General features: G+C 46.0%; 1 protein-coding gene across 4 annotated transcripts in view; it reads right to left on the reverse strand.

The window, feature by feature from the left end:
- XPNPEP1 (X-prolyl aminopeptidase 1) overlaps positions 1-18,146 on the reverse strand; it is a gene marked incomplete at its 5' end in the record, with an annotated part of 53,595 nt that overhangs the window by 11,575 nt on the left and 23,874 nt on the right. For 3 of the 4 annotated variants that reach the window (XM_079703178.1, XM_079703175.1, XM_079703176.1), the window contains 10 exons: positions 660-737; positions 872-930; positions 2,133-2,183; positions 2,800-2,889; positions 6,787-6,997; positions 8,566-8,647; positions 10,781-10,876; positions 13,102-13,245; positions 13,499-13,591; positions 17,303-17,407. In XM_079703178.1, coding sequence (XP_079559304.1) covers positions 660-737; positions 872-930; positions 2,133-2,183; positions 2,800-2,889; positions 6,787-6,997; positions 8,566-8,647; positions 10,781-10,876; positions 13,102-13,245; positions 13,499-13,591; positions 17,303-17,407 — 1,009 coding nt within the window. The remainder of the gene's footprint in view (positions 1-659; positions 738-871; positions 931-2,132; positions 2,184-2,799; positions 2,890-6,786; positions 6,998-8,565; positions 8,648-10,780; positions 10,877-13,101; positions 13,246-13,498; positions 13,592-17,302; positions 17,408-18,146) is intronic. The other variant, XM_079703177.1, reaches the window with a different exon arrangement.

Here is an 18,146-nt window from a genome sequence, read left to right on the forward strand (position 1 = left end):
GAGGCAGAACCGTGTAAGCCAGGCGAAGCTGAAGCTAGAGCCCCACTTCCCACCATCTCTACAGTCAGGTCTAGCAGTCCTAAATTCATCAGCACCCCTTTGTCTCACAGTGCAGGGATGCGCAGCTCTGTGGGTCCATGGGCTCTTGTAGGTCATGTGGTACAAATCCCCATAGGCTGGGGAGGAAAGAGAGGTTACAGATTATCTCTTCAACCATAGCAGGGTGCTCCGCAGCCTAGTGATAAGCTTTTTTGGTATGGAGGTGATGGAGCTCACAGGACGTTTGGACTAGTGCATCAAGAAGGCTGCCACTGTCAGAAAAGAAAAACACTAAAAATTCTAACTACTAAGATTCAGGGATTATGAATACAGATACTGCAGCCTCAAAGGAAAGAGGGACAACCCGTCTGACATCGCGAGAATGTCAATGCGAAACCTCTGTGCCTAAGAGTTGGCTCCCAACAGGCAGAGGCTTGGGGATTTAGAGCAAAGAAGAGAAAATAAGACCTCCAAGGTCCTATTTCCCATATAAGAACAATCTCAACAGACACACGGAGGTGGGCACCAGGGCCTCTGGTAGAATAATGTCTCTCCCCTGCTCAGGCTCCTGTGCAGAAGCAGCAGCAAAGCCGGGCAGCGTGCTCCTCCGCATGCCTTACGCGTAGTGAATGATGGCGCCGTTGGGTCCCGTACTGGAAATTGTTGGGAAGCTCAGGTCCACAAAGTCAGCCTGCTGCCTGGAACAGAAAGACACACAAGAGCAGAGTGGCTTAAAGGTTTTTACTGTGCCAACAGTCAGGGCCCTCCCGGCTTCATTTAACTTGCCAAGGAAATGAGCACAAGGTTCGTGGGCCCCCAAAGTGATCCTTACCTGCGGAATTCCTCAGCTTTGTCAGCAGCTGAGATCTCCGTCACGCCACCTTTGGGCACCTATAAGGAAGTTGCTTATAAACCACTGGGGTGTGATAAATTCATCCGTCTCCTACATATTATAGGAGGTGCATTAAAAGCTTACTTTTTCCTCAATCCCCATGTCCCAACTGTCCAATCTATAGGACACAGCATATGTCTCATCTTTACAAGGAGGGAATTTCCAAAGGCTCTTACCAAAGCCATCTAAAAGTAGAAGCATTTCTATACATTTAATTTTTCAACCAACTATTTCCCTCAGTGTTATATCCTGAAAACTCCCAAAACTTAATATGCCTAAATTTAAAAATTAAAAAGCATCCCCACCTAGGATATCATCCTAAGAAAGTGATCCTAAATAAATAAAAAAGATAAATGCAAAGATATTATTACAAGGTGTTTAGTAAGTGCAAAAAAAATTTAAAACAATCTAAGACATTTGAAAATAGAAGGAATGGGTAAATAAATCAGTCTAGGTATTAAACACAGTCTCTATTTGAATCATTTTTTTAAAGACCTCAAAGCACATGGAAAATGCTCACACTATGATAAGTAAATACAATAAACAAAATACAAAATCGTAGCTGTACAGTGAGAGACATGTAAAAATGATTTATGTTGAAAAAACAATGTACACAGATGAACAATTGCCAAAGAGGAAAAAACTGTTACACCAGTGGGAATCAGGGCGATATTTTCTTCTTCCAATTTAAGCTACTTTAAAAGAGTTGTTTATATAATATTTAAAGGGAATATGATATTGTTTAATAAGAGCACGAAGCAATCACCTTCCTGTCAACTACAAGGAGTGAAAGGGCAAGAAACTAATGCCCAGGAATCAATTTAATATAAAAAGTTTTATGGCTTAAAGTTCAAAACATACACAAAGATCTTTTTTCTCTTAACACAGCCAGCTTGCCTGTAATATCGTAAGAGTCATTTTTTCTTATAATGAAACTCCACTTAGTTATAAGACAATTCCTTAGCCAGAAAGGATCCATTCTGTTAAGGAATTTCTTTCTTCATCTTTGTTACTACTGTCTATAATTAAAGAATTTTTAAATACACACACACCAAATTTCCACAAAGAACTATTAAAACAGAGTACTAAAATTAGATCAAGATCTTAGACCTCGTGGTCAACCAGAGCCACAGTTCGAATCACATGTAGATAATTTCTGAATAATCTATATCCATGTGTTAAACAAAGACTAAGAACAAACCTCTTTCTCCAGCCAGTTAAAGAGTTCACAGAGGGCAACAGCATCTTTAATCTGTGCAAATAACAGAGACATTTTTTAAAGTTATTACTGAAAATCAGATGGGCAGATTCAAAGCCCAGTCCTAATGTGATACTGAGAGGGCTGCACTTACAGGGCTACAAACCATCAGCAATCAGGGCTTTACATGCAGGCATTTCCTGTGAACAAGTGTGCAGCAATTTCCACTATGGGGGAAAAGGCTCCCCTGCTGTTGAGTAATTCAGGCACAATCAGGAAGGGGCCCACCTCAGAGCACACAGGAGCACCCTCAGAGGGGTCATTCCTGTACTACTGGAGCAGGAAAGACAGGCCACTGTCAAAAGCTGTCTCTGGGCCCCAAATCTTTCTAGATCCACTGCCAGCCTTGAAACACAAATCTAGGCCTCTTCAGAGGCTTCACCTTCATCATCACCATCACCTACACTATCATCATCAACCTCCTTTTGTGTTTTATGTTATATTATGTAAAGATCTAGCCCATCCAGTATTGTATTTCATTCTCTCATTAACTCTGGAAAGCTCAGAGAAGTTCCCACCTTGTGCCAGGCTCAAGGCCACACAGCAGGTGAGGGAGCTGGGCCTTCTGACCACCATGCATCCTCTCTTCTGCATAGGCTGCTTTACTCACGTGAGCTCTCCTCATGCCTTCTGATTCAGCAGAATTCTTCACAGCTTTGGCGATGCAGATGGGGGTGTAAGGCATACAGCAGCGATGATCCTGGGGCGAAAGGCAGTCATATGCGAAATTGAGTCTGGCTCCACTCACCCAAGACCAAGGCTATCGCCTCTCCACCCAGCACAGCACACTTAAGACAAATCATTGGAAGAGCTCCCACTCAGGACCCACCCAGCTGTCCCCTGGGGCCCGAAGACCTGCCCTTTTTGGTTGGTGACTCTGAGCATGGCGAAAGGTGCTTGAGCTCATCCAAAAAGATAAAGTAAAAACATAAAACAAGTTATTTCTCGTCTATCCCCCACCCCGTAGCTTTCTGAGACTGCTGGCTGCCAGCCATCAGAGAGATACTGCTTTTCAAACCTCCAAGGTCATGGTCAGAGTTCACTAACAGATCAAAGCTTGACCGAAACAACCCCTTTCTGGCTGCACAAAGGAGGCTTTTTCCCACTGTCTAGGGACGCACATGACAGATGAGGGGGGAGGGGAGGCTCCTGCTCCTTCCCGCCTCCTGCTCAGGGATCAGCTACTGTTAAGGGTCTGATCTTAAAGGGCCTTAAAGGGCCGGGGAAGAGCCTTCCCAATTTGAAAACAAGTTAAAATCCAGCCCTGTGTTACAGGGAAGGGGGGAGGGATTTTGCACCACCTTGCACTTACACTAGCACAGAGCTTCTCAAAGGGCTTTCTCTTTCTCCACTCTCCTTGCTCTCTCTCTCTGAGATACCTACCCATCATGAGACAAAAGCAGGCATGACCCCCAAGAAGGTAAAGCTCTGAGTAACTATGTCATGCAGTGTGACAGTGACGGGTGCAATGGCAGGCGAGGCCTGGGCTCCTCCCAGGATGGCCCACTGCTTAGTGGAGGAGAGAGGCCCAGGGCAGGACAGTCAAAAAGGCTACAACTCCTTCGGTAGGTTTATTCCTAGATATTTTATTCTTTTTGTTGCAATGGTAAATGGGAGTGTTTTCTTAATTTCACTTTCAGATTTTTCATCATTAGTGTATAAGAATGCCAGAGATTTCTGTGCATTAATTTTGTATCCTGCTACTTTACCAAATTCATTGATTAGCTCTAGTAGTTTTCTGGTAGCATCTTTAGGATTCTCTATGTATATTATCATGTCATCGACCTGTATGCGGAAAATTATAAGACGCTGATGAAAGAAATTAAAGATGACACAAATAGATGGAGAGATATACCACGTTCTTGGATTGGAAGAATCAACATTGTGCAAATGACTCTACTACCCAAAGCAATCTACCGATTCAATGCAATCCCTATCAAACTACCACTGGCATTTTTCACAGAACTAGAACAAAAAATTTCACAATTTGTATGGAAACACAAGAGATCCCGAATAGCAAAAGCAATCTTGAGAACGAAAAATGGAGCTGGAGGAATCAGGCTCCCTGACTTCAGACTATATTACAAAGCTACAGTAATCAAGACAGTGTGGTACTGGCACAAAAACAGAAATATAGATCAATGGAACAGGATAGAAAGCCCAGAGATAAACCCATGCACATATGGTCACCTTATCTTTGATAAAGGAGGCAAGAATATACAGTGGAGAAAAGACAGCCTCTTCAATAAGTGGTGCTGGTAAAACTAGACAGGTACATGTAAAAGTATGAAATTAGAACACTCCCTAACACCATACACAAAAATAAACTCAAAATGGATTAAAGACCTAAATATAAGGCCAGACACTATCAAACTCTTAGAGGAAAACATAGGCAGAACGCTCTATGACATAAATCACAGCAAGATCCATTTTGACCCACCTCCTAGAGAAATGGAAATAAAAACAAAAATAAACAAATGGGACCTAATGAAACTTAAAAGCTTTTGCACAGCAAAGGAAACCATAAACAAGACCAAAAGACAGCCCTCAGAATGGGAGAAAATATTTGCAGATGAAGCAACTGACAAAGGATTAATCTCCAAAATTTACAAGCAGCTCATGCAGCTCAATAACAAAAAAACAAACAACCCAATCCAAAAATGGGCAGAAGACCTAAACAGACATTTCTCCAAAGAAGATATACAGATTGCCAACAAACACATGAAAGAATGCTCAACATCATTAATCATTAGAGAAATGCAAATCAAAACTACAGTGAGATATCATCTCACACCAGTCAGAATGGCCATCATCAAAAAATCTAGAAACAATAAATGCTGGAGAGGGTGTGGAGAAAAGGGAACACTCTTGCACTGTTGTTGAGAATGTAAATTGATACAGCCACTATGGAGAACAGTATGGAGGTTCCTTAAAAAACTACAAATAGAACTACCATATGACCCAGCAATCCCACTACTGGTCATATACCCTGAGAAAACCACAATTCAAAAAGTCATGTACCAAAATGTTCATTGCAGCTCTATTAACAATAGCCAGGACATGGAAACAACCTCAGTGTCCATCAACAGATGAATGGATAAAGAAGATGTGGCACATATATACAATGGAATATTACTCAGCCATAAAAAGAAACGAAATTGAGTTATTTGTAGTGAGGTGGATGGACCTAGAGTCTGTCATACAGAGTGAAGTAAGTCAGAAAGAAAATCAAATACCATATGCTAACACATATATATGGAATCTAAGGGAAAAAAAAAAAGGTCATGAAGTACCTAGGGGTAAGATGGGAATAAAGACACAGACCTACTAGAACATGGAGGGGGAAAGGTAAGCTGTGACAAAGTGAGAGAATGGCATGGACATATATACACTACCAAACGTAAAATAGCTAGCTAGTGGGAAGCAGCCGCATAGCACAGGGAGATCAGCTCGGTGCTTTGTGTCCACCTAGAGGGGTGGGATAGGGAGGGTGGGAGGGAGGGAGACGCAAGAGGGAAGAGATGTGGTAACATATGTATATGTATAACTGATTCACTTTGTTATAAAGCAGAAACTAACACACCACTGTAAAGAAATTATACTCCAATAAAGATGTTAAAAAAAAAAAAAAAAAAAAGGCTACAACTAAGGTGCCTTGAACTCCTGTGCCAGGCCTCAGTTAAAATGAGTGTGAAGGTGTCAGCTGCTTAGCCCCGCCCAGCAGGGGCTCAGTCAAGGGCAGGGCTATCAGTATCATTTGATCTTTGACAAATCCCCAACTCCTAAAGCCTCCCTGGGCCTCATGTCTCCTTAACTATGAAATGTGGTGGGAGAGATGGGTGTAGAGTAGTGTCTCCCAAACTCCAGATACTCTCATACCACCTGCACAGGTCTTACCCTAGCTGCTACCCCCTGGACCCTTATTTACTAAGACTTTTCTTTAGACTATCTTTGAATCAACATAGGTTACTGAACTCAACTCTCTCTTAAGAAACAATTTTTATAATATATGGTCTCATATGCTAATTATATTTTTTTCTAGTACACACTAAAACACTTTTTTATAGTTGATATAGAGTATTATATAAGTGCAAGGTATACAACATAGTGATTCATAATTTTTAAAGGTTAAATTCCATTCAAAGTTATTATAAAATACTGGCTATATTCCCTGTGCTATACAATATATCCTTGTAGTTTATTTATGTTATACATAGTAGTCTGTACCTCTTAATTCCATATCTCTATCTTGCCCCTACCCTCTTCCCTCTCCCCACTGGTAACCACTAGTTCATTCTCTGTGACTGTTAAAACGCTTTTAAAACAGAGACATTTAAATAAACCTAAGTATGAATGTGTACCACCTAAAATCATCTCTCATGTCACGTTTTGGAAAACACAGAACTCAATGGGTTCTAAAAGCCTCACACTCCAGCCCAAAGGGCTCATCCAGGGAGACGACACCTCTGACCCAACAGCCAGTCCTGGAAATCTGCCTGAACAACCTCTGCTTCAAAGACAAGCCGCACGATGCCAGGACTGGAAAGGGCCTGGCAGCTGGAGCGCCAGGTTTAGACGGGTCTCTGGGGCTACCAACCTTGGGGATGGCTTCGCTCACGGCATAGCTGGCCTTGTCGCTGACCCACACCTTCTCCCTCGGGGAGAGGCTGGCACACAGGGTCTTGAGCTCGCTCAGGATGGACTTGTAGGGAAGCACCTGGATTCTGTACTCAGCTTCCAGGCCCAAGTCAAGCAGCAGGTGCTCCTTCACGCTGGGGGCGTCTGTGCGGTCGCCATCAATGAAGAGCCTGCAGAGGGGCCAGAGGTGAGGTGACAGGAAAGGCAGGCACAGGAGTGAGAGGACGAGAACACAGACCCACACACAAGCAACAGGCTCTACCTCCCGGCATCCAAACCAGGCAGTTTCTCTTTCCTCCATGCCTTTCCCAAATCCTGCTCCCCAAACTGTGTTCCCTGCCCTGTGTGTGCTGTCACCTTCCACCCCACCCCCCAAGCCAGGGCCTGGGCACTGTCCCCCTTGATGTTCCTCCTTCCCTCCTACACTGAGATCTTTGAACCTATAGCCTAAACACCCCTCAAACCTCTCCAGCTCTCACTGTAGCCTGGCCCAGTCGCTGCCCAGGTTCAGGTCACTACCGTCTCTCACTTGGATCAGTGCCACAGCCTCCTAACTGGCCTCCCTGCCTCCAGTCTTCCCTATCCACCCTATCTTTTGCAGCAATCATAATTCACCCCGTAATTTCACTCCAATCATAACATCCTTTATGATTTACAAGCCTGACCATGTAGTTCCGTGTGAAAAACTCATTCAATAGCTCCGCAGCATCCTCAGGACAAGAGCCCCAAGCTCCTGAACCTGGCTCACAAGGCCTTCCTTATGGGGGCCCTGCCCACCTGCCAGCTTCCCACTCCAGGTTCCAACCACACTGGACCACTCTGGGTCCTCCACGCACACTGTGCTCTCTCCTGCCCAGAGCCTCTGAAAATGCTGCTTCCCCTGCTTAGATCACCGTTCCTCTTCCTCCTCGCCCCCCACTCACCTAGCTAACCCACATGCACCCTTAATCTCTGACTCAATATTACTTTCCCCAAAAGCCTCCTCTGACCAGGTCAGACCCCTCCAATAACACCCGTACCCACCCCAATGACAAGTTAGTGCCCATTATGTGCCCAAATGCCCTCAGGAAACCTCTCATCTCTGCAACTCTAACCCAGGACCCTGTCTGTCTCATTCACCCCAATACCTAACAGAGACCCCAGCACATAACAGGCACTCAATAAATATGTTGTCTGAATGCAGAAAGCCATCCAAGTAAGAAGAGCAATGGCAGGTTGGCCACAAGCAGCAGTTTAAAAGATAAACTGACAAGGCACAGCTCAGGGGGGTTTTCTGTGTCACTTCTGACCTTCCAAATGACTGGGTCTATTTGCATCGTGGACCCAGGATTGTATAACAGAGCCCATATTCCCCTTGGCATTGGCTGCTAGGAAACCTGAAATCAAATGTACGGCCTGAACAAGACTTTGCAGCAGGAATTCTGTGAACTAACCTCACTCTCTCCAGTTTTGTTCTGATGTCCTCGACCACCTATTTTTTTTTATCTCCTAGTACTACAGAGACTTTCAGAGATTTCAAATCATTTTCAGGATTAAAAGAGAGGCAGGATATAAATAAATATCTATTGTTAAGGAAGACAAGAAGGGGAAGGAAGAGAGGCAGGAAAGGGAAAGGGCAGGAGAAAAGCAGCGTACTAGCGCACGTCAGGCCGAGACTGGCGGGCCCGGGCCAGAAGGGGGCGACTGGGGCTCCGAGGAGCTGTGGGGAAGGACTTTCAGGCGCAGGGCCAGCACTCACATGATGGTCTCTAGTCCTATGATTGCATAGGAGAAAAATACTGGATTGTGCTCCACATCTGATCCTCGGAGATTGAACAGCCCTGAAAAAAAAAAAATCCTGTCACCTGCCTGAGTGAGAGTTTAAGGGGTAGGTTGTAGAGCAAGGGAAGAGCTTCCACTCGCTAGGGAAGGACTGGGTGGCATCTCTCAGAGAAGCTGGGAGCCTCACTTCCTGGTCCCACCTCTGAGCTGCAGTTGCTCATATCTGCCAAATGATGGCACCAGAACTGTTTCTTACACTACCACATCACCATCCCGAGAAGGGGATGGAAGAGTTATTAGTCAGAAAACCCAACAAATGCCCTCCAGACAAGAGTTGAAATGGTCCACCTGGCGGTGACCTGCCAGGCCTAGCAGGCCTGACGTGCCACAGAAAAATGCTCTGGCACTCCCAAATACAGGGGAGGGAGCCAAGCACTCGCTCCCTTCTGAGGGGAACGACCTAGAGTAGAAAAACTGAGGCCCACCCATGAGGGAGGCCAGATGAGGCCCTCTGTGCGAGGGTCAAGAGCCCCAGGAAGGCGGGGCTTCCCGGCAGAGGAACAAAAGCAGTGAGTCAGCGGTGCTCCAGCCCACAAATGAAACCCGAGCCTGCGGCCCACCCGGAACCACAGCTGGGTGGAGGACCTGCCTTGGCCAGTGTCAGGGGGTCTAGTGAGGTCACGGAGTGTTGGAGAAACTAGAGGGACCAGCAGAGAGCACAGCTCTCGTCCGAGGACTTCCAGCTGCCTAATGCTTGCTCTACTGAGGATCAGAGTGCAGAGAAGACCCTGGCGTAAAAAGCACTGCCTCTGTTTTAAAATCATGGCTTCGCAAAGTAAAGCAATGAGGCAACATGTTTTACCTATCAGACCAAACTAGCACTCTTTCAAAATGACAGCACCTGGAGCTGGCGAGGGTGTAGCAAGAGGGGTGTACTCATACACCGCTGTGCAACCTTTCCGGCAGGTACATGGCAAAATGGTCAAAAGCCCTGCCATGCATACACCCTCTAATCCATAACACCACCTCTAAAGCCAACCAGAAGTTGGAAGAAAATTATCAGAAACTAAGACGTGGATTGTGATGCACCAAGACTCTGATGGATGTAACAAAATCACGAGAAAATTGGAAATTACTCAAAGGGCATATGTAGGGGAATGGCTAAGTAAATTATGATACAACCATATGATGAGATATTTCATATTCACTTAAAATTATGCTTATGTATGCTTAGAGTATCCCGATACACTGGAAAAAATCTAGCTACAAAATTACATATGTGCAGAATGTTAACTGTAATTCTCTGGGTGTAAGAAAATTATAGGTGATTTTTTTTCTTCTTTCTACTTCCTCTGCACTTTCCAGGTTTTCCGCAATGGAAATGTGTGTCTTTTTAATAATAAAAGAGAGAAATTAGCTTTATATGTTATTTTCTCTGACGTTAAAGTTATTTAGTTAACTAGGGATATAAATCACTGACACTCTTGACAAAGTTTGGACCTGGGGATTAGAGAGCTAGGACACTGTGCAGTAAGCTTTCTTTCTCTAGTGAGAAAAATCAAAGGATAAGGCAGTGCCTTGTCTCAGGTACCCTGGGTCAAATCCAGTCAGAAAATAGCAGACAATAAGAAGATTCCTTCAGGCTCTAGAAGGCACTGAACAATTCCATGGGGACAGTTTAAGGTCTAAAGATTAAAAAACTGCTATTGTACCAAAAGGCTTGTTGAAGAACTTTCAGTTCCTGAGTTTTCTGAAGTAGAAATATTTCTAGAGCATCCTCATTGTGAAGAACTTGGGGATATACAGGAAAAGGATAAAGAAAAAAATATCTCCTATGATCTTATTTCTATACCCATAGAGACACACGAATGTTGACAGGCACCAAAAGTTTGTTGGAAATGTCCCTCCTCAGAGGTGTCACAGTCCTGAGTAGACTGGCCAGAGGGGGACATCATCACAGATTTAACATCAGCCCCTGGCTGTAATACAGCTCCAGACCAAGCTACATTCCCCTCCCCGACTCCCTATAATTACTTCTCCATCCTACTCGGCATATCATATACCCCACTGGTGACAGTCTTTTGCTTATTCCCTGGCCACTCTGAAAGCTGAATTGCATGAACACACAGATTCCCAGAGAACCAATGCAGAGACTGGGTAACACACCCCAACAGTGAAACCAGAGCACTCACATGCAATCTCATCCAGGGCAGTGACCACAAACCACACGACGTTCCTCTCAGCCATTTTCAACCGAAGATCTACAACCTTGTCCTTCCAGGAGATGCCTGCAAGAAACAAATGTACTTGCGACTTCAGCCCTGGTCTGGTCCCAGGGACCTGCAGAAGCCAAGTGAAAGAACCCATTCCAAACATTTTTAACCAGCACCATATCCCAGGGAGCATGTTATCTGAGCAGACAGAAGGCCCAGATTCAAGCCCCATCCATGAGAAGTGACTCTAAGCTAGTTGACTGTCAAGAGCCCTGACTACCTCAAAGAAAAAGTAATTCATTTGTTCATCCAACAAATGTCTATGAAGCATCTACACTTCCCAGGCATAGATACCATGCTGGTCACTGTGGTTACAGCTCTGAGCTACATGCAGTCCTTGCGCTCATGGGGCTTACAATCTAGAAGGGAAGACAGACAATTAAACCAGCAATTAGTGGGACTTCCCTGGTGGCACAGTGGTTAAGAATCCACCTGCCAATGCAGGGGACATGGGTTCGTTCCCTGGTCTGGGAAGATGCCACATGCCTTGGAGCAACTAAGCCCGCGAGCCACAACTACTGAGCCCGTGTGCCACAACTAATGCAGCCCGCACACCTAGAGCCCGTGCTCTGCAACAAAAGAAGCCACTGCAATGAGAAGCCTGCGCACCGCAATGAAGAGTAGCCCCCGCTCGCCGCAACTAGAGAAAGCCTGCACAAGGCAATGAAGATCCAACACAGCCAAAAATAAAATAAATAATCTTTTTTAAAAACCCAAAAAAACAAGCAATTAGTTACACTTCTGTACAGGGAGCTTTGAGAACACACTACCCAGCAGAGAGAACTCACCGAGTCTTAGAAGTCAGGGGAATATCACCTACCACTTTACATTCCTGGAGATACGAGACTTGCCTTTCAGTGCTAAGACCGAGGAATTCTCTACAGTCTGACTCAGTGTGACAACCACTTCCAAATCACACTTGCACTGTCAGACACAGCCACGGCCTCCCTGCTCTCCCCAGGATGAAACTGGGGTCCTAGAGGAGCTCACCCCATCACCACCACCACCACCACCACCAACCATGAAACAGCACATGTAACGCAGGGCACAGCCACCTGTGAACATGGCAGGCATCTGTCTTATTCGCCCAGCACCTAGCAGTGTCCTGTACACAGCAGGCACTCATGTGTCTGCTGAACAGAAGTTTTACCAGCCACACCTGCTCTCCCCCCTTCTATAAGCAATAGGTCAGAGCCTCTGCTTCAGTTGAACAAAACTCAAAACACGCTGATGGAAAATGTTTAGCTGACCCTGGGCCACTCACTGGACCCATCCCCCTGATCTGTCATACCCTCAGGTGAGGGTGTCACAAGGAAAGCAAGCTGGGGGCTGTCCCCACAACTAAACGCTGCTTTGAAGACCAGCTCGGGAATGCTGTTTAAAACTTGACTGAGAGTCTGGGCTGTACTGCTTTCTTCCCAGGACCCCTCTGGGCAATGTGCCTACATTCCAGACATCCCCCCTGCACCTCTCCTCTGCCGTTTCCACAGCAAGGCTCCCTCCCCTGCAGCCCCACCTCCCAGGCCTTTCCCTCTGCACTCCTCACTCTGGCATAAATCACACTTTCATCTCCCACAAAACGTTCACAGAACTTGCGCCTCACTCACCACTATCACACAAGCCAAAGAAACCCACCCACACCCCAAAGCTACTAAAGCAGAGGACAGACAGAAGGAGGGCGCCTGGGAAGGTAAACCTACAAATGCTGACAGAAGAAAAGGAAATGGAATCTAGAAACCTCTAGGCTCACTACAGTCCAATAAAAATTAATTTAAAAAACAAAACAAAAGACAATCTGCTAAGGCTGGGGTGTGTATACAACCCGATCAGCTGTTGACACTCATTGTGGATTAAAAAATATGTGAGAAGGAAAAAAAATTTAAATAAAGAAATAAAACTCTCAAGGTGACTAAATCAAAAAAAGAAAAGAAACCTCTAGTCTGTTTCCAATATTAGACATGTTAAGAGGGGCAGTTAGCAACTGAATGGTAAAAAAGCCATCTCAGCAGCACCCACAGGTCTGCCCAGAAGAGCTTTGCAAGAATAAACTATGCCAAAGTAGGTGGCAAGTAGGTGGCAACTGTGGAAACAAACTGAACTCCTGCTGCGTCAAATGCCCCATGTGCCAGGGCGGGGCAAAATCCTCCAATCAGCTCAAGCTCAACCTGGATTCAGAGGACTTTCATTTCGGTGAAGGGGCCAATGGTCAGGGGCCTTCTGGGCACAGCCGTGGTTCTGACCTGTGTAATCCAGGCCCAGTGTGATGAGGGGCTTGCACGGACGCTCAGGACGGTCTGTCCAGATCTTGTCCACAAGGTTCTCCTTGACAGGAATGAGGTGGTGGCCAGCGCTTCTCAGAACCTTGGCCATCTTCTTCCAGTAATCTGAGGAGAAACACACGTGGTCTAGCTATGAACTGAACACCCTTTACAGGCAGCAGGGCTTTGAGAGCCTGGCACCTTCTGAAAGGCTAACCCGCGGCCCTGTGCTAACTCTTCTCCTCACCTTGACCTTTGTTGTGACATCAAATCATGCTGAGCCCCCAGATGTTCCACAACCCACAAGCAAACAGGGAGGATGGAGAGGCCTCTAGAACTCACTTCCTCACCCAAGGTGAAAGGGCCTATGCTTACTCACCTGTAGGAATGATCAGTGGGTCCACACCAACCCTGGATCCTTCAGGAAGTATGCTCACCAGCCAGTCTTCCTGAGTTGGTGTGTCCTTCAGACCTACAGAGGGAAGAACTGATGAGAAACAATTCCCAGGGGGACCCGAGCTCATTGTCCTATCCAGAAGGAGGCAATTCACCAACATCGTGATAGCAGGGTCTTTATTAAAGCACCTTCTTCAAAGAGAATTGACAGCACTTGGAAAATCTGAACTTCCCTTAATCCTGGAAGGCTATGAAAAGTGCAAGATGCTATAAAAGGAAAACTTAAAGTAAGATGGTATATAAGGAATGGGTGAGACAGAAAAAAAAAAGAAACAGGATTTTCATTAGACCCCTGGTAAAAGGCATCCCAGGAATCGCTGCAATACAGGTACATGGTGTCATCGTGAAGGTCGTCTTGTAACAGCCTTCAGTCACTTTACCACTGATGAGAGGGTGGGTGGTGATATGGTGAAGGCTGGAGCTGGGAGCCTCCCTTACATCGCACACCAGCTAAGGGGAACACACACCACAGTGCACTCCCCTGATCTGTAAGGCAGCATTGCAGAGTGAAGGCCGCCGCCAGACAACCAGGCCTGACTGGCAGCAGAAAAATGTATCCAAAGACTCTAAGAGGGACACACAGGAACCCAACATCGTGTCTTTAACTGGCTCCCTGGGCTTCCCAACTACCAAGAGCAAACAGTCATAGGACACCAAATAAGCTTCAAAAAAGGAACTAAAGTTATTTTTATATCCCCGTTTTTCTTTAATTCGACCCAATATCTTGTATGTTTCAGATGTATACTTTTTTCATCAAATTTTTGCTAAACAACTAACATTTTGGTAAAATATTAAGAGTGAGAGTTCACATATTCTGAAATAGTACTGTTTTACTATTCTCCCTAGCGAGTACTGAAAAACACATAACCACAGAAGGGAAGTTCAAAGGTTTGTAAAGAAATGAGCTCATGGGACTTCCCTGGTGGTCCAGTGGTTAAGAATCCGCCTTCCAATGCAGGGGACGTGAGTTCGATCCCTGGTCTGGGAACTAAGATCCCACGTGCCTCAGCCACCTCGATGCCAACTAAGCCCAAGCGCCACAACCACCGAGCCCGCACACCTCAACTAGAGAAACTGTGTGCCGCAAACTACAGAGCCCACACGCTTTGGAGCCTGAGCGCCACAACTAGAGAAGCCCGCACGCTGCAACAAAGAGCCCGCATGCTGCAACAAAGAGCCCGCGTGCCGCAACTAAGACCCAATGCAGCCAAAAAAAGCAAACAAATAAATAAATATTTTTTAAAAAAAAGAAAAAGAAATGAGCTCATGAATCTGTTCTAAAAAACTGCCTAGAGGCTGGCACTGAGCTGTTATTTTGCTATTTGATTCTTTCCTATTTTTTTCAAACCGCTAAACAAGCCACTTACTAACAAAGTTTCTTTAATGCCCCTAGTATAACTTTCACAGGATGAAGTCATATCATCTCCTAGAAGACAGATATTTGGCAAAAATCCCAGGGATGAACCACTCCCCAACTACACCCACCAGAATCTCCCTACACAGGAGAGACAGTGAGGAGGTGGGCTTAGGGCAGAAACTAGAGAGGGGCTTGGAAGGGAGAAGGACTCATCCACTGGGGCTGTTCTAGAGGACAGGCAGACAGTATTCGCTCCTCTGACACTCTGACCCCCAAAGCGCTGACTTATCTAACACCTGGAGTTTAGGCCCCAAAGAGAGATGCCCACCCCCCAGAGGCACACTGAATGATCCACTGGGGTACAAGCAAAAAGCATTAGGACTTCCATTTGTAATTTTTCTTAAAAAATAAGATATTAATCTTTGCTTGTATTTGAAATACAGATGGACTGGGTACATATACCGTCAACAGAGGCATGTAATCAAAAAGTTTAAAGGCCTAGTGGCCTATCCATTTATAATGGCCCTACAACCCCAAGTGCCTCTGTGTGTGTGTGTGTGTGTGTGTGTGTGTGTGTGTGTGAGAGAGAGAGAGAGAGAGAGAGAGAGAGAGAGAGAGAGAAGAGGGAGAACAACTGGGGCAACCACCTGTAGCTTTGATGTCTATATATATATATATATATTTTTTTTTTTTTTTTTTTTTTTTTGCGGTACGCGGGCCTCTCACTGCTGTGGCCTCTCCCGTTGCGGAGCACAGGCTCTGGACGCACAGGCTCAGCGGCCATGGCTCACGGGCCCAGCCGCTCCGCGGCATGTGGGATCCTCCCAGACCGGGGCACCAACCCGTGTCCCCTGCATCGGCAGGCGGACTCTCAACCACTGTACCACCAGGGAAGCCCTGATGTTTCTATATTTTTAAAAAGACTTTTGAGAAACGGAAATTTAAAATAAATCCACTGCCAGGATAAAAACGTTCCTAATTCCTCCCTCCCTAAGACAAACAACACTTATATATGTGGAGAGTGTGTGAAACACACATACATACACACACACACATACACACACACATACACACACACACACACACACACACCCCCTTAGTAGGCTAACTGCTTGGATCTTGGAGTCAACTCGACTCAACTCAGTGTCAACAGCCCTCTGTTCCGTGAACCACGAGTCTGGTAACAACCTGATTTCCTCGTTACTTCCAACTACAAACAAGAAATATCAGGGATTTGGCCTCATCTTCTCTTCCTCACTCAGCCCTGGTAGCCCCTTTTCCCTCCTTCTATTGTCCAAGTTGAAAATTCAGCAGGCAGAGACCTTTGTACAACCACTAAAATCATGTTTCAAAAGACTATTATAGTGACAAGGAAACATACAGCACAAAATTAAATGAAAAAACAAGACTGTACACACACACACACACACACACACACAATCATTATCCAATAAACACTGAGCTCTATGCTTCCCATATATTATTTCTTTAACCCTCACCATTTTATGTGGTACTTACTATTACTATTCCACCTTACATATGAGGAAACTGAAGCACTGAAGGTGAAGCAACTTGCCCAGGAAAGTTCCAGACCCATGCTCTTGCCCTATGGCTGAGCTGCCAGAACCAAGTCAGGATCCTCAGACGGAGAGCTTCCTAGCTTCAGTTGCCAGTGGCCCCTTACCTTTATCTCACTTTGAATCATGAGGCAGCAAGGAGCAATGGAAAGGCCCCAGTGCATGAATCAAATGCACAGCAAGCTATGTGAGCTGCAGCAAAGCAACTGTCCTCTCTGGCCCTCAGTTTCTCTTCACTGAAATGAGTATCCTGAACCAGGATCTTCCAAAATTGAGCATGTAATGGTATGTGTATATCAGCATGTCATTTTCTTGGTTTTCCTTGTGCCATGAACTGGACTGTGTCCCCTCAAAATTCATACATTGAATATAACTGTATTTGGAGACAGGGGGTTTAGGAGGTAATGAAGGTTAAATGAAGTCATAAGGTAGAATTCTAACCCAGGAGGACTGGTGGCCTTCTAAGCAGAGGAACAGAGAGAGATAGCCATGTAAGGATACAGTGAGAAGGAGGCTGTCTGCACGCCAGGAAGAGAGCTCTCACCAGAACCTGACCACAATACACCCTGATTTCAGACCTCCAGCCACCAGAAACGAAAAAGTAAATTTCTGTTGCTTAAGCCACCCAGTCTATGGTATTTTGTTTTGGTAGCCTGAGCAGACTAAGACACCTTGGATTCTAAAAGGGGCCCGTGGCCCCATAAAAGGGGTAAGATCCAGAAGCCCTGAGGAGCCCTAGGGTCCCCTGCCAGAGCTGGCCAACTACAGTTGAGGTGGCTGTGCCCCTACGTACCCATCTTCATGAGCGTCCAGTTGCTGTCCATCTGCTTGGCAGCCTGGAGGAAGTAGCGCCCATCAGTCCACATGGCCGCATGTTCTTCTGTGACGATGGCTGTGCCTACAACAGGGGAGCAAAGAGATGAGAAAGGTTTCTGAGCACCACCTAGAAGCTGCACAAAACGGCAGCAGGCAGGCAAGCACGGTGAGGGGCACCAGATCCCGTGTGGCCTCACCACCGCTCCGGTGGGGCCTCTGGTGGGGCAGCGGGGCCTTCAACTCCAAGAGAACCTCCAGGCAAGAGAAGATGATACCACTGAAAACCAGCTGTGGGCCAAGCTCTGAAAGAAACAGTCTTGAATCAGCCTGGGTATTGGTCCCTGCACAGAAAGGACCCCACTTGTACGGCATGAGTCAAGGCCAATAGAAAGAGGTCTGTGGACCTGCGGCCACAAGGGTCTCGTAATTAACAAGATAGTGGTGGATCTGTTCAGTGATCACAGCCATCTGTTCCACCAGACACCCTAAAGGAGGTGTTTCACCTTCCCCAAGAGAGACCACCTGGATGCTGTCAGTGTTCACTGTGATGCAGCAGCTGGTCACCAGCCGGGAGTTTACGCCTCCCACCTCTATCTGCCCTCAGTTCCCACAGGCCCAGCAGAACTCAGGGCTTTCAGCAGAGGTGTCAGCCAAAACCAATCCTAAAGTGCCTTTTACATCAACGGAAGCAGTGCGCTAACTGCGAGGAGGGGGGCTCGCACCAAGTCTAGCAGCTTGAAGGATGGGAGTCTGATGCGGGGAACCCATCCTAAAACTCAAGGGCACAACAGCTTTGGGAAAGTTAGGGCAGAGCAACAATG

This window comes from Hyperoodon ampullatus (assembly GCF_949752795.1).
Source record: "Hyperoodon ampullatus genome assembly, chromosome: 1".
In the NCBI taxonomy this organism is placed as follows: Eukaryota; Metazoa; Chordata; class Mammalia; order Artiodactyla; family Ziphiidae; genus Hyperoodon; species Hyperoodon ampullatus.